Source organism: Solanum lycopersicum, chromosome 1 (assembly GCF_036512215.1).
Source record: "Solanum lycopersicum chromosome 1, SLM_r2.1".
Lineage (NCBI taxonomy): Eukaryota > Viridiplantae > Streptophyta > Magnoliopsida > Solanales > Solanaceae > Solanum > Solanum lycopersicum.
The window spans coordinates 15,397,437-15,413,982 of NC_090800.1; the positions used below are offsets into that span (position 1 = coordinate 15,397,437).

Sequence of the window (16,546 nt, forward strand, 5' to 3'; positions counted from 1 at the left end):
ATTATCGCATCTTTTAATTTGACTATAATTAATATTTATATATTTTATTTTTTATTTGTACATAAACTAACTTTTATGTATGTTTTTGTTAGGTATTTGTCCTCGATTTTTAAATCATAAATAATTTCTTTTAAAGAAAAACATAAAATCTTTGCAGTTGGTTAGTACTTTTTCCGTATGAAAATGTTTAGGATTGTATAAATAAAGGTTCGTTCCTTCTAACTTAATTAATATTTAGTTGTCGTCCTAAGGACTTCGAAAGTGTTGGTTAGGAGGGAAATTTGTTGGACACCGTTGATGCATTATTAAATGTGTGAACCTCCTTGTATTTCGAATGAGTTGAAGTTATTTCTATCTATATATTGTATTTTCATACTTGTATAATAAATTGTTCATCTCAGTGAATGTAGGCCGATTGATCCATATTAAATCTTTATATCTTATATTATTTTTTTACTCGTCTTCATAACAAATATATAGTGTCAAATTAAAATATATTCTATGTTTATATATTATATCTTTTCTCTTAAGGAATTGTATGGACATAATTTTTTAAATGGCTATTCATGAATTATTTGTTTTCTTGTCTTTTACAACTTGTTTGACACCTATCATGAATCTGACACGATGACTAGGACTTTTAATTTATTTGTAATTTTTTTCTCGTTTGATGTCTGATGTTTATTTTAAAGTTTTAATTAAAAATTTTAGATCGTGTATTGCAGAATTTATTTGAAGGTGATATTTCTATCAAATATTTTTTTATAATTAAAATTAAAATTCTATAATTCTGATTAAGAATAAAACGATTTCACCACTATACACCACAATTTATGTTAAGGTTTATTTTTATTTATTTTATTGACATTATGTGAACTGTGGAGTATCAATAAATAGGTCGCTTGGATTTTGTTGCTCCTAAATGGATTCGTTTGTATAAGCTTAATTACTATACGATAAATAAATCATTATATAATAACTAATGATAATACCAGTGATATTAACCACTTAAATAATAAGACTGAGATTCTATAGAATCACTTAATTAGATATTAACCACTAACTAAATGTCTTTAGTCAAACCAAGATTAGTTTTTCTTATACAAACTCTATATTTTTTAAGCATCTACTTATTTTATTTTTATTAACATTATCGAAAGAGATAAAATTTAATTTATAAATAATTATGCTTCGCAAATGAAATATACCCATGATTTTGAAATGTATAGATATAATTACGATCCTAAATACTTCAACTAATTAAATTGGAGTGAAGTTTCAAAAATATTTTTTCACCGAGAGCGGCTCTACAGCTTCGTAAAAGAAGCAATTATCTAAGGCCCCAAAAATTGGATGACCACATCATTTTAAAAATTAATAGGTTATATGTATATTTTTAAAAAAATATATAAAGTATTATTCGTAGAAATAAAAACTTTTCATAAAAAAAGTAAAGAAAAATAGAAGTTTGAGAAATTATAAATACTATGTCTCAAAAAAATTAACTAATTGGCAATAATAAATATATATATTCGAATTTAAGGCTTATACGAATTTGAATTCAGGCCACCAATTTATTACAGCCGCCCCTGATTTTAACAAATCCTTGTACGACAAAGCATGGGCCATGGATTTAAACAGTGCAAAATCCACAAAAATAAGAACACATTATGAGTGAAGAGAACACATTGAGCAAAAATGACATCTTTCCCCATGAATGCTGGTGATGGTGTTTACAGCTACTCCAAAAACTCCCAATTGCAGGTATTGAACTCTAGTATATACTATACATAAGCACATGTTCTTGTAAAAAAATCAAGTCCGCACGTGAGGAGGCGTGTGTTATCCAGCTTATATCAAGCACATATATTTTTGTACAAAAATTCTTTTGCGTGTGAATGTTAAACTCTGAACTAAGAATTTATCATGAACAATGTCGGATTATGCCAATTTAATTCCTGTTTGTGGCAAGGTCCACGAGGGGGCTGGGTGACCTATAATATTGCAGTCATGATCAACCATGAATCTTCTTTAGCTTGATAGGCTTCGTTAAGAAATAAAATTATATCTTTGATATTAGCTATATTTTTTGACATGCATAATTGTAAATGTTTGATCCTAATAAATAAAATAAAATTATATCTTTGATATTAGCTATATTTTTTGACATGCATAATTGTAAATGTTTGATCCTAATAAATAGAATAGTCAAGAACATTGTTCGATTTCCAAGAGCATCATGGTGCATGAGGCAAGAATTGAGAAGGGGATATTTTGGTAACACCAACATCTGGCTTATGGCAAGGCCCTCGGGTTGGCTGGGATCCCCCCCACCCCAACCCCCAATCCCATGGAGTTGTTGAATTCATCCCATTTTTTGGTCAATTTTAGTTATTCAATTGCTATAAGCAAATGTTAAAAACGAATAGTAATTGTAGTTGAAAATAAAAGATTTGGTGGTTGGCAAATTGATAAGATTTGTAATCATTTTTGACTTTGCTATATTTACCTATGTCATTACTGACATAAGCATGATTTTATCCTTCTATAAATAGAACATTCTTGCTCATTTGTAGAACACACCAAGATAGAGAGAAAAACTACTTTGAGAGCAAAGCGAGGTATTCCATAGACTATACAAAAAAAAATAGCCTGTGAAGAAAAATAGAGTGTGAGCTATATTTAAGTAAGGTGGAAACCAAAAGAGCGCTGTTCTTTTTGAGTGTGTAGTATTCACTTTTAGTATTTATTCGTGACTACACTGTGTAAAATTCCTTACTAAAGTGATATCAGTTGCTCCTATTGTCCCGTGGTTTTATCCTTTATTGAGAAGGGTTTCCACGTAAATTTCTTGGTGTCGTTATTTTCCTATTTTATTTCCATTACTTTTATCATATATATTTTTGTATTTATCCACTTTTTTCAACAAACTGGTATCAAAGCCAAAATTTTATCTGAGTATGCTCTATGGTTGCAGCACAGTCTGAACTTCCACATCAGAAAAGATTTACTTTGATTTGCGATAATAATATTTTTGGGGAAAACAATGGAAGTCAACACAAGTAGAATGGTTACTTTGAATGGTGTTAATTATGCCATTTGGAAGGGGAAAATGGAAGATCTTCTTTATGTCAAGAATATTTACAAACTAGTATTTACCACTGTAAAGTCTGATACTAAAATAGATGAAGAGTGGAATCTGTTGCACAGACAGGTTTGTGGATTCATTAGGCAATGGGTTGATGATAATGTGTTGAATCATATTTCTGGGGAGACACATGCTCGAACCCTATGGGAGCATCTTGAATGTTTGTATGCTCGTAAGACTGGCAATAAAAAATGTTCTTAGTAAAACAGATGTTGAGTTTAAAATATCATGATGGTTCTCCGATGACAGACCATCTAAATAATTTTCAGGGGATCATGAATCAATTATCTACTACGGGCATCAAATTTGATGAAGAAATTCAAGGCTTGCTTCTACTTGGTTCCCTACCAAACTCTTGGGAAACATTTAGAACTTCATCGTCAAATTCTGTTTCGGATGCTATGATCTTTATGGATTCCGCCAAGAGTAGTGTTTTGAATGAAGAGATAAGAAGAAAAACTCAAGGTTCTTCTTCACCGGATGCCCTGATAACTGGCCCCAGGGGGAGAAACAAAATCGTGGGTCTCAGTATAGAGAACAAAATAGGAACAAATTCAGAGGCAGACTTAAGGATATTGAGTGCTATCATTATGGCATGAAAGGGCACACAAAGAACTTCTGCACGAAGTTGAAAAGGGATTACAAAAACATACAGGAAACTAAGAAAGATGGCAATAAAATGGCCTAGCCACCGTTACCACCGAAGATCTTGTTACCGTCCTTGATGGGGATATGATAAATATTGCTTGTAATGAGTCAAGCTGGATTGTGGAAACTGGTCCCGCATCTCATGTAACATCAAGGAAGGATTTTTTCTCCTCTTATACTCCTGGTGATTTTGGAACCTTGAGTATGGGTAATGAGACTGTTTCTAAGGTGGTTGGTATTGATACAATTTGTTTGGAAACTAGTGTTGGAATAAACTAGTTTTGAACAATGTGACACATGCTCCTGATGTTCGTCTGCACCTAATTTCTATTGGTGTTTTAAATGATGAAGGATTTATTAGTACCAACAGTGATGGAATATGAAAGCTCATTAAGGGTTCCTTAGTTGTGGATCGTGGTAACAAACGTCGTGATCTACACTGGACTACGACATCTGTTTGTGTTGATATGGTGAATGCGGTTGAGAGCAATAACTCCTCAACGTTATGGCACAAGAGACTTAGCCACATTAGCAAGAAAGGACTTAATGTTGTAGCCAAGAAGAAATTTTTGTCAAATTTCTAAATTATAATAGTGTGAGCACTGCTTGACTGGTAAACAAAATAGAGTTTCTTTTAAGTCCTACCCCACTTCGAGAAAGACAAAGTTGCTTGAGTTGGTAAACTTTGATTTATGTGGTCCAATGAAGACAAAGACATTGGGTGGAGCACTCTACTTTGTCACTTTCATTGATGATTGCTCTAGAAAACTTTGGGTCTATATGTTGAAGACTAAAGACCAAGTGTTAGGTGTCTTCAAGCAGTTTCAGGCTTTAGTTGAAAGAGAAACTGGAAGGAAACTTAAATGTATTCATAGTGATAATGGTGGTGAATATTGTGGACAATTTGACGAATACTGCAAGCATCAAGGTATTAGACACCAGAAAATTCCTCCCAAGACTTATCAGCTTAATGGTTTGGCTGAGAGGATGAACACGACCTTGATGGAAAGAGTTAGATGTTTGCTTTTTGAAGCAAAGTTGTCGAACTCATTTTGGGATAAGGCTTTATTGACCGCTGCACATGTTATTAATCTATCTCCTGTTGTTGCTTTGCGAAGTAATGTACCAAATAGTGTTTGGTACGAAAAGGATGTTTCCTATGAACATTTGAAAGTATTTGGTTGCAAAGCTTTTGTACATGTGTCGAAATATGAAAGGTCAAAGTTAGATGCCAATACAAGGCAATGTATCTTCATTGGATATGGCCTAGATGAATTTGGTTACAGGCTATATGATCCAATTGAAATTTTTTTTGTGAGAAGCCGTGATATTATTTTCATGGAGAATCAAACAATTGAATATATTGACAAAGCGGAGAAGGTAGAATCTTCAAGTTTTGATGGTATAGTTCATCATGATGAAGTTCCTCACACAAGTGTGCATGATGTTGTTGGGCTTGATAATCATGGTGGTGCCCAGAATCATGTATCTAATCAAGATGTTGATGTTGATAATAAAAATTATATTGTTATTGATGATCCTGTTGCTCATGAAGTTGTGGACGAATCGAATACTTCACCTCGAAGGTCCGCAAGACAGCGGTTTTCTTCCTCCCGTTATTCACCCAATGAGAATGTGTTATTCACTGACGGGGGAGAACCTGAATGTTATGAGAAGGTCATGGAAGATAAACACAAGAATCAATGGATTGAAGCCATGCAAAATGAGATGAAGTCGCTGCATGAGAACCACACTTATAAGTTGGTAAAATTGCCTAAGTACATGAGAGCTTTGAAGAACAAGTGGGTATTCAAAGTTAAAGTTGAAGAACACAACTTGAAGCCCAGGTACAAAGCTAGATTCATTGTTAAGGGATTTGGTCAAACAAAGGTTATTGACTTTGATGAAATATTTTATCCTGTTGTGAAAATATCTTCGATTCACACAGTTTTAGGTTTCGCTGCTAGTATTAATTTAGAGATTGAGCAGATGGATATGAAGACGATTTTCCTTCATGGTGACCTAGATGAAGAGATTTATATGGAACAACCTGAGGGCTTCAAACTAGAAGGTAAAGAAAATTTTGTGTGCAAACTCAAAAAGAGTCTTTATGACCTAAAACAAGCTTTCAGACAGTGGTACAAGAAGTTTGAATCTGTTATGGGGGAGCACTATAAGAAGACTTTTTCAACTCATTGGGTCTTTGTACAAAAATTTTCGGACAATGATTTTATCATCCTCTTGCTAAATGTGGATGATAGGTTGATTGTGGGCAAGAATACTTCCAAGATTGACGAGCTGAATAAGGATTTATTTAACTCTTTTTCTATGAAAGACTTCGGTCATGCCAAACAAATTTTGGGCATGAGAATTACTCATCTCAGGAATGATAGGAAGATTTATTTGTCCCAGAAAAAGTACATTGAACGTGTACTGGATATTTTCAACATGAAGAATGCTAAGCTTATTACTACACCTCTTGCTGGTCATATGAAGTTGAGCAAGAAAATGTATCCTATAGCTAGGGAGGAAAAAGAGAGCACGACCAAAGTTCCATATTCCTCTGTCGTTGGAAGTCTTATGTATGAAATGGTGTGCACTAGACCTGATATTGCTCACAGAGTTGGTGTTGTCATCAAATTTCTCAAAAATCTGGGAAAAGAGCATTGAAAAGCTGTGAAGTAAATACTCAGGTATCTTAGAGGAAGCTCAGATGAATGTGTTTTGGAGCATCAAATCCAATCTTGAAAGGCTATACAGATTCTGATATGGCAGGTGGCCTTGATAACGAAAAATCCAATACTGGATATTTGTTTATTTTTTCAGTGGGAGCTATACCATGGCAGTCAAAGTTGCAGAAGTGTGTTGCACTATCTACAACTGAAGCTGAGTATATTGCTGCTACTGAAGCTGGAAAGGAGATGATATGGCTAAAGCGATTTCTTCAAGAGCTTGATTTGAATCAGATGGAGTATATTGTCTAGAAAGCCAGAGTGCAACAGACTTGAGAAAGAACTCTATGTACCATGCAAGAACAAAACACATCGACGTCAGATATCATTGGATTCGTAAGGAAGTGGAGAGTGAATCATTTCACGTCAAAAAGATTCACACAAGTGAAAATCCTGCAGATATGCTGACCAAGACGATATCGAAAGACAAGTTCGAGTTATGCAAAGAACTTGTGGGTATGAGCTCTCTCTAAAGAAGATGAAGATATCTTCTTCCTGTAAATGAGACTGGAGGGGGAGATTTGTTGAATCCATCCCATTTTTTGGTCAACTTTAGCTATTCAGTTTCTATAAGCAAATGTTAAAAAGGAATAATAATTGAAGTTGAAAATAAAAGATTTGGTTGTTGACAAATTGATAAGATTTGCAACCATTTTTTACTTTGCTATATTTACCTATGTCATAAGTGACATAAGCATGATTTTATCCTTCTATAAATAGAGCATTCTTGCTCATTTGTAGAACACACTAAGCTAGAGAGAAAAACTATTTTGAGAGCAAAGTGATTCCATAGACTATACAAGAAAAATAGAAGTATTGGTGTCGTTTTTTTCCCATTTTATTTCCTTTACTTTTATCATATATATTTTTGTGTTTATCTGTGTTTTCCTAACAGGAGTTATGGTAGAATGTGATGTCTACTTGATCTTAGTTAATAAATAAAGTTGAATCCATATTAATTATTAGCTAAAACTTTTGGCATGGTAGTAAACATTTGATATTAATGAGCCATATAGTATAGTAAAACACAATCTTATATCACACTATATTGGTTGTAGTTTACCCACCATAATAGTAAAATAAGTAACATAACTTTACATGTTATAATAACACAAACATACATATATATTTTTATCGTCATATATTAAAGTAACTGAACTTTTCTATAAATGTGACTATGCAGAAAGAAATGATAGATGGTGCAAAGGAGATGGTGATAGATGCAATTATTCAAAAGCTTGACATCAAGACTATATTATCTTCTTCAAACACATTCCATATTACAGAGTTGGGATGTTCTGTTGGACCAAATACTTTTAGCGCAATGCAGTATATTGTTGAAGCTCTAAAGGACAAGTATTTATTATATCAAGACCAAGACATAAATTTCACTAATAATATTCCTGAATTTCAAATATTCTTCAACAATCATGTCACTAATAATTTCAATATCCTCTTCCGTTCACTACCCTTTGATCGATCCTACTATGCATATGGAGTTCCAGGATCTTTTTATGGTAGGTTATTTCCATCGCGATCTATACATTTTGTACATTCTTCTTCTGGTATAAATTGGTTATCCAAGATTCCAAAAGAATTGGTAGATGAGAAATCCCCAGCATGGAACAAGGGTTTGATTCACTATGTTGGTGCATCAAATGTTGAAGTAGTGAATGCTTATTTTGCTCAATTTGAAAAGGACATGGAAATATTCTTTAATGTTAGAGCTGAGGAGATTGTTCAAGGAGGCATGATGGTGCTTATCACAGCATTTTCAGGTTATATACGTCTGCTGAAATTTTTTGGTTCTAGTCTTATGGATTTGGCTAATGAGGTAATCTGGATTTCATTTTATATGACAATGTTTTTCCTTTGGGTTTAGTTTGAGCATGTGTATTATGATAATCACTTTAGTTGGTATTTAAGATATAAAATATGACAAACACCTTTTAAATAGATTAAAAAGAAAATATGTTTACATAAATTGAAACAACGTTCAACAATACATTTGTAATTGATATTGTTTCTTTCCTTTTGTCATAGGGAAAGCTAGATGAATCTCTAGTTGACTCATTCAATTTGCATTGTATTATCCCTCTCCTCAAGACATGACTAAAGTAGTGAGAAAGAATGGACTTTTTAGCATTGAGAGAATGGAGTTGATAAATATCAAATCAAATCTTGTCGATGAGGCTGATGCAAAGACTTTAATGATGAGTTTAAGAAGTTCTTTAGAAGGAGTTATAATCAATCATTTTGGAAGTAAAATAGGAGAAGAAGCTTGTGCAAGAACAATTCTCAAGAGTGAAGAGATTTCAGAATGGATGAAAGTTAATTATGAGAAACCAAGCATATTGTTTGTTGCTTTGAAGCGTAAATAAATTTTTAGAGGAGAAATTTAATTTTGTCTTCAACTAGGATTCCTAACCATATCCTAAAAGCAGTGGCGTAAACAGAATTTTTTCAAACCAGTGCCACTATTTAAGGAATAAGAATGGATCAAGAAGAAAATCAATGATGTTTTTGCTTTAGATCTACAAAAATTTGAGGCCCATTGAAAGTGAACTTTGTGAAAATATATTTTTCTTAAAAATAATTTTTTTTGATTAAATTATATTTATTGACGTTTGTAGTTTGTTTTAGAATAATAGCTCTTCGTGCATATGATGTAATCTGCACAATTAGTTATTGAGGATGAAATAGTAGAGGATTGCAACGAGAAAAAAATAAAATAATTATTATGAACAAGTAAAAGTAAAAATTTAAGACATAATAAATAAATAAATAATATAGCAAAGAAAATACTAACACGATATGGAGATTCAAGATGCCAAATAACAAAAATGTATGAACATGAAAGGAAAGAAAAATAAACAACTTAGAAGTAAATATACAAATATAAGGATTTAAGGAGTAACCTTATTTTTATTTAACTATAATTCTAATTCGTAAAAGACTCAAAGATTTTGTATAGTATTTAAAAGAAAAAATTTAAAAAGTAATTAAATTTTGAATGAATAGAGTAGATCGGTAGATTTTTTACGAAAGGACCTTCCTATTATTTTGAATTAAAACAAAAAAATATAAAAAGAAAAATATTATAAGACTGGAAAAAAAAGCAAAAATTAGAGAGAAGGAAAAAAAAAGCTGAAAAATTTAAAACAAAAAATTATAAAAAGTAAAATATTATAAAACTTTGGGGGGGGGGGGGGGGGAAGCAAATATTAAGATAGAAGAAAACAAAAGCTGAAAAAAGGCCAAAAATTAACCTAACAAGGGGTCAAAACCGGGTCGCAACGCATGTAATGTAGCGCCCCTGCCATTTGCGCTAGGAGCAATCTTATGTAAGGGATACCCTTCTAGTTATTCTAATCCTTCAATACTGTTTTTTAATATTTTATATATGTAGTAAAAAATTTCAACGAAGCCGTGTGACAGGACAGACCTTATATATATACAAATCCGCCCCTACTTAAAAGTAATTCACATAATTAGACATTCACTATAATACAAATATGTTTATAACACCCCCTTCCCTCGAATGTCGGTAGATTATGTGCCTCGTTAAAACCTTACTAGATAAAATTCATTGGGAAAAAAATCTAGTGAAGAAAAACGAGTACACATATCTAATAGTACACATTATGGATGCCTCATTAAAAACCTTACAAGGACAATCCAATGGGACAAAATTTTGTGAGGAAAAATGAGTATATCACGTATCAATTTCCCATAATGAGAACATCAATCCAGAGCTTTGTTTTCCAAGCTTGTGCGCCATCTTCTTGAAAGTTGTAATTGGTGGAGACTTGGTGAATAAATCAACTATAGCATTACTTAAACAAAGTTGATGTAGGTTGATGTCACCGTTCTTGGGAGCTCTTGTTTGTAGAAAAGATTTGACAAAATATGTTTCTTTCTATATCCTTTTATGGATCCTCCTTCAAGATAAAAAAATTCTTCAAATTCCTCACTTCAACTTATTTAAGCAAATAATCTATTGTCTTTCGAAAACTCTTCAAGAGATTCAATTCAACCATTAACTTGCATAACAATAAAACAAATTCTTGATTGCATTAATCTATATACGAGGACTATAAACAAGTTTCCCAAACACTTGTATATTTTTTAGATTTTGAATTCATCGAATATTTTCATACCAATTTTGTCAAGTGACAATATTTGATATTAAAGTATGACATCTTCTAGTGCCTAGATTGCAGTCAAATAAACTTTAAGCTTACCAAGATGCATCATTTCACTTTTCACTTGATAATTATCTACACCAACATGCTTTAATATTCATAAAATCTATATCATCATAATCTTTTATAATATTGCGTGCTATTGTATCAAAGATATCGTCAATGATATATCATTTCGTATCGATTTACCACACGACATAACTTATTGAGATCTCACGACTTCATTATTTTAAGGTAGCTATCCCTCTCATGAGGTTTCAAAAAGTGTTATGTCATAAGCTCTTCAAGAGCACATTGTATCCTTATTATGATCATTTTGATTCTTTGATCCTCCCGCCTTTTCAAGGATTATTTTATTTAGAATTAATTAGTCTATCATGTTTTATGCATGTCGTGGACTATTATCCTTAAAAGCATTAAATAGGAGTATTTACAACTCTTGTGTTGCTTCTAAACTCCTCTTTATGTTAGATAAACTAATATATATCTCAATCTTTTGGAGAAACTATCTTTGTGCATCATTGTGTATTCATTGATTATATATTACATATCAAAATAATTATATGAAAAATATCTGGTACATGACCATAAATCAATTAAAGAAAATTTGATCATAATATATTGGTGGGATGCATACAACTATTTTAGTATGTAATACATTATATTTTACACGGAAAAATGCTCAAGTACCTCCTCAACCTATGCCCGAAATCTCAGAGACACATTTTTACTATATTAAGGTCCTATTACCCCTCTGAACTTATTTTATAAGTAATTATCTACTCCTTTTCGGCGTACGTGGCACTAACTTGAAAAAAAGTCAACCAGCATCAGACCCACAAGATTGTGTCACGTAGGCCAAAAAGGGTTAGAAAATTATTAATAAAATAAGTTCAGGGGGGGGGGGGGGCGGATAATAGGATCTTAGTATAGTATAAGTGTGTCTTTGAGATTTTGGGCATAGGCTGAGGGAGTAGTTGTGCATTATCCCTATTTTAGATCATGAAACTTTTGTTAGGACAGGAAATAAGCAGGTGTATACGCGGAAGCTAGCAATGCAAACCTCAAAAGACAACGAGTAAGAAGACAACGAGAAATATACCAAAAGACACAAAGATTTAACGTTGTTCGGTCAATCGACCTACGTCTACAAAGGAGATGAGCAATCCACAATAAACATGAGAGTACAAAATACAGAGGGAAACAACCTCAACCAATTCACTCGGAATACATGGGAGGTTCACACAAGTGATAACGTATCAAGCTTGTGACCCACAAATTCTCCCTCTAACCAAAACTCTCAAAGTCCTTAAGACTACATTGTGAATGCTGATTAAGTTAGAAGGAACATGCCTCTATTTATAGAGTCCTAAACCTTTTCCTGCAAGAAAAGGATTAGTCAATCCAAAACCTTTTCCTAAAAGGAAAACCTATTTATGGTAAGAAATCAGGGAAAATAAAACCCAACAAATCTCCCCCTTGGCCTGAATTTCTAACAAAGTAAATTTTTCACCTTCTTTACTTAATCTTCAACAACTTGCTTCTCCTCTCCATAATCTCCTTTGCAAAATTTATGTCTCAATACAGAGAAACTCTCTGAAACAATTTCTCCAACAAAATCTTCATTACTGTCAAAAAAGGTTGCGGCTAGAACTACACCCGCCAAGATGAACACCTCTTTCTAACCTGGTTCAATCATCGATTATCGAACCACTGAACTTGACTTCATCATTGAATTTGGCTCTAATACCACTTGTTAGGACTGAAAATCAGCAGGTGTAAACGCGAAAGCTAGCAAAGCAAACCACAAAAGACCACGAGTAAGAAGACAACGAGAAATATACCAAAAGACACAAAGATTTAACGTGGTTCGATCAATTGACCTACATCCACAAAAGAGATGAGCAATCCACTATAAATATGAGAGTACAAAATACAGAGAGAAACAACCTCAACTAATTCACTCGGAATACATGGGAGGTTCACACAAGTGATAACATATCCAACTTGTGACCCATAAATTCCCCCCCTAACCAAACTCTCAAAGCTCTTAAGACTACATTGTGAATGTTGATTAAGTTAGAAGGAACATGCCTCTATTTATAGAGTCCTAAACCTTTTCCTACAAGAAAAAGGATTAGTCAATCCAAAACTTTTTCCTATAAGAAAAACCTATTTATGGTAAGAAATTTAGGGCAAATAAAACCCAACGAATCTCCCCCTTGGCCTGAATTTCTGACAAAATAAATTTGTCCACCTTCTTGACTTAATCTTCAACAACTTGGTTCTCCTCTCCATAATCTCCTTTGCAAAATTTATGTCTCAACACAAAGAATCTCTCTGAAACAATTTCTCCAACAAAATCTTCATTACTGTCAAAAAGGTTGCTGCTAGAACTACACCACCAAGATGAACACATCTTTCTAACCCGGTTCAATCATCGATTATCGAGCCACTGAACCTGACTCCGTCATTGAATCTGGCTCTGATACCACTTGTTAAGGCCGAAAATCAACAGGTGTAAATGCGGAATCTAGCAAAGCAAATCTCAAAAGGCAACGAGTAAGAAGACAACGAGAAATATACCAAAAGATACAAAGATTTAACGTGGTTTGGTCAATCGAACAACGTCTATAAAAGAGATGAGCATTCCACTATAAATATGAGAGTACAAAATACAGAGGGGAACAACCTCATTTAATTCACTCGGAATACATGGGAGGTTCACACAAGTGATAACGTATCAAGCTTGTGATCCACAAATTCCCCCTCTAACCAAAACTCTCAAAACCCTTAAGACTACATTGTGAATGCTGATTAAGTTAGAAGGAACATGCCTCTATTTATAGAGTCCTAAACCTTTTCCTACTAGATTAAGGATTAGTCAATCCAAAACCTTTTCCTAAAAGGAAAACCTATTTATGGTAAGAAATTTAGGGCAAATAAAACCCAACAAATCTCCCCTTGGCCTGAATTTCTGACAAAATAAATTTGTCCACTTTCTTGACTTAATCTTCAACAACTTGCTTCTCCTCTCCATAATCTCCTTTGCAAAATTTATGTCTCAACACAAAGAATCTCTCTGAAATAATTTCTCCAACAAAATCTTCATTACTGTCAAAAAGGTTATTGCTAGAACTACACCGCCAAGATGAACACATCTTTCTAACCTGGTTCAATTATCAATTATCGAACCACTGAACCTGACTCCATCATTGAATCTGGCTCTGATACCACTTGTTAGGACCGGATATAAGCAGGTGTAAACGCGGAAGCTAGTAAAGCAAACCTCAGAAGATTACGAGTAAGAAGACAACGAGAAATATACCAAAAGACACAAAAATTTAACGTGATTCGGTCAATTGACCTACGTCCACAAAGAAGATAACAAATTCACTCGAAATACACGGGAGGTTCACACAAGTGATAACATATCCAAATTGTGACCCATAAATTCTCCCCCTAAGCAAACACTCAAAGCTCTTAAGACTACATTGTGAATGCTGATTAAGTTAGAAGAACATGCCTCTATTTATAGAGTCCTAAACCTTTTCCTACCAGAAAAAGGATTAGTCAATCCAAAACCTTTTCCTACAAGGAAAACCTATTTATGGTAAGAAATTTAGGGCAAATAAAACCCAATAACTTTGCTCTCATATGCAATGATTGACTATTTATCTGTCTGAGAAATTGAATGTCACATCAACTTGGATATTTATCAATATTATCAAAATGAATTGTCTTGATTACATATCTGAAAGTTGTGTTCTTATCTCAATTATATTGCACAAACAATTTTGCAAATGTTAAACTGCAATTTGATAACAAATGCACCTGTGAATATCTTATAGATGCATCGCTTTATCGTATCACATGATAGGTGAACGGGCCTACATTCATCTTTTATACTTTTCTGAATTTATGGATTTAGTCCCAACATTATTTGATCCAATCTACTTATCACGAGAACAAGCAACCTAACTAATTCTTGAAGAAGCTTCTAATTCTTCAATGTATGTCTATTGTCATGTATGCACATCTTTGAGATTACAAATTATTCATGCCGACTAATAAAAATACTAATACTTTTAAACTCTAAGTTTACTATACCATGTGTCTTTTGCTTTAGTAGATTTCTAATTTACTATTATATGAGTAAATATCAATTTTATTACTCCGAGAGTAATTTTCAAATTTAAATCTTCTCAATTATTCTACCCTTTTTAGAGGTGAATCGCGATTCCATCATTGAATCTTTAGGTTCTTTGATAGACGTCTATTTTAGTTATCTATAATTCATCTCATCATTATAGAACCATGATGTCCAAGACAATGATGTCAAAATTACAAAAGTATTGAAAGTAGGAAATTTTTGATTTACTATAGAATGTGTCATCAATCCTTGTCCAATAAAAATAACACATATCTGCCCAATGACATTTTTAAAGATACTACATCTACAACCAAAGGTTGCGATCTTTTCCACGCCTAGCATGGTGACTTATACCTCATTCACTTTAGAGAATGGATCTATATTTTTAGCATTTATAAAAAATTCTCATTCTTCATGAATGGAATACAAACATGTGAGCATATAAAATAATGATAGCTTTAGTACCTCATTTCATATTTATTTGCATTATTCAATCACTTGTCTTCTTTCATAAACATTATGCACTACTACCAAATTTACTTTAAGTAATACAGTAAATTCAGTAAATTTCATGACTTCTCATAAAAAATACATTAGTTTTTCTTTAGTCATCATTATATTATCAATATGTTGCATCAAGTTCAAATTCAATGTTTTATCCATATAAAGAAATTTTAGGTCATAAATCATGAGACTTGAACTCAACATCTCTAATATATCACGGTACACCAAGGCTCGAACCTCATATCTTACCCCCTTGATGCGATTAGACATGAATCAATAATCTTATTTATATGAAAATACCTTAGGCCATAAATCGATGAGACTTAAAAACATCGTATTTCCCTCAATCAATAACATAATGGGACAAAAAACAATAGAACTTACCCTTGAATCTTTATAAATATTAACCAATCAACAATTATTTAATTTCAAAAATACATTTAACATGATGTCGTATGACTGCTAACCCAATTCTCAAGTTATAAAATTGTAGGCAAAAAACAATGAGTAACAACAGATTGTAAACCTTACTAATTATCGCATCATTCAATTATTACTTCTCATGTATTTTTGATGTTTTGTATGGTTACTGCACTCACATATAAGAAATTAAATAATGTTACCTTTTCTCTATTAATTTATATTTCTTACAATAGAGGGAATGGTGTTGATTCCATCAAAACAACACATCAAATGTATGGCTTTGGGATAGTGCACGCATATATTCGAGACTTTTGAATTATTTTTCAGATTTTTTACTATTTGATCGAGATGGCAGAGTCTCATGTTGATAACGTGTTATGAAATAATATAAACAATGAGAATAAAGTAAAAAGAAGAGAGAATACTTCTTATTCGTCTTGAGGGATATTTAGAAATTCACAAATCTTATTTACAATGAAGGAAAATCCTATTAAAGGATTCTAAATTTATAGATATAATTTCTAACTAAAAATAGAAAAATATATCAGTAAAATTTAAATAATAAACAAAAGAACTAACTTCTAATATAAGTCAAATAGGACTCTAATCACATAATTTAAAAATACTAAAAATTGCTAACTAATTTATTTCTGCAATATCCTGAGACATAATCTCAATAAGATGGTTATAACCAAGGTTCAATTCCTCTATGCTGGTGAGATTCCATAGAGAT

The 16,546-nt window shown here is 32.5% G+C and overlaps 1 protein-coding gene across 1 annotated transcript; it reads left to right on the plus strand.

Moving 5' to 3' along the window:
* Positions 1 to 1,550: 1,550 nt before the first annotated feature.
* On the plus strand, positions 1,551 to 9,139 carry LOC101264850 (loganic acid O-methyltransferase). The gene is made up of 3 exons (XM_019214279.3): positions 1,551 to 1,764; positions 7,712 to 8,362; positions 8,572 to 9,139. The coding sequence occupies exons 1-3, from the start codon at positions 1,699 to 1,701 to the stop codon at positions 8,638 to 8,640; spliced, it is 786 nt and encodes a 261-aa protein (XP_019069824.1). The 5' UTR covers positions 1,551 to 1,698; the 3' UTR covers positions 8,641 to 9,139.
* The last annotated feature ends 7,407 nt before the right edge of the window (positions 9,140 to 16,546 follow it).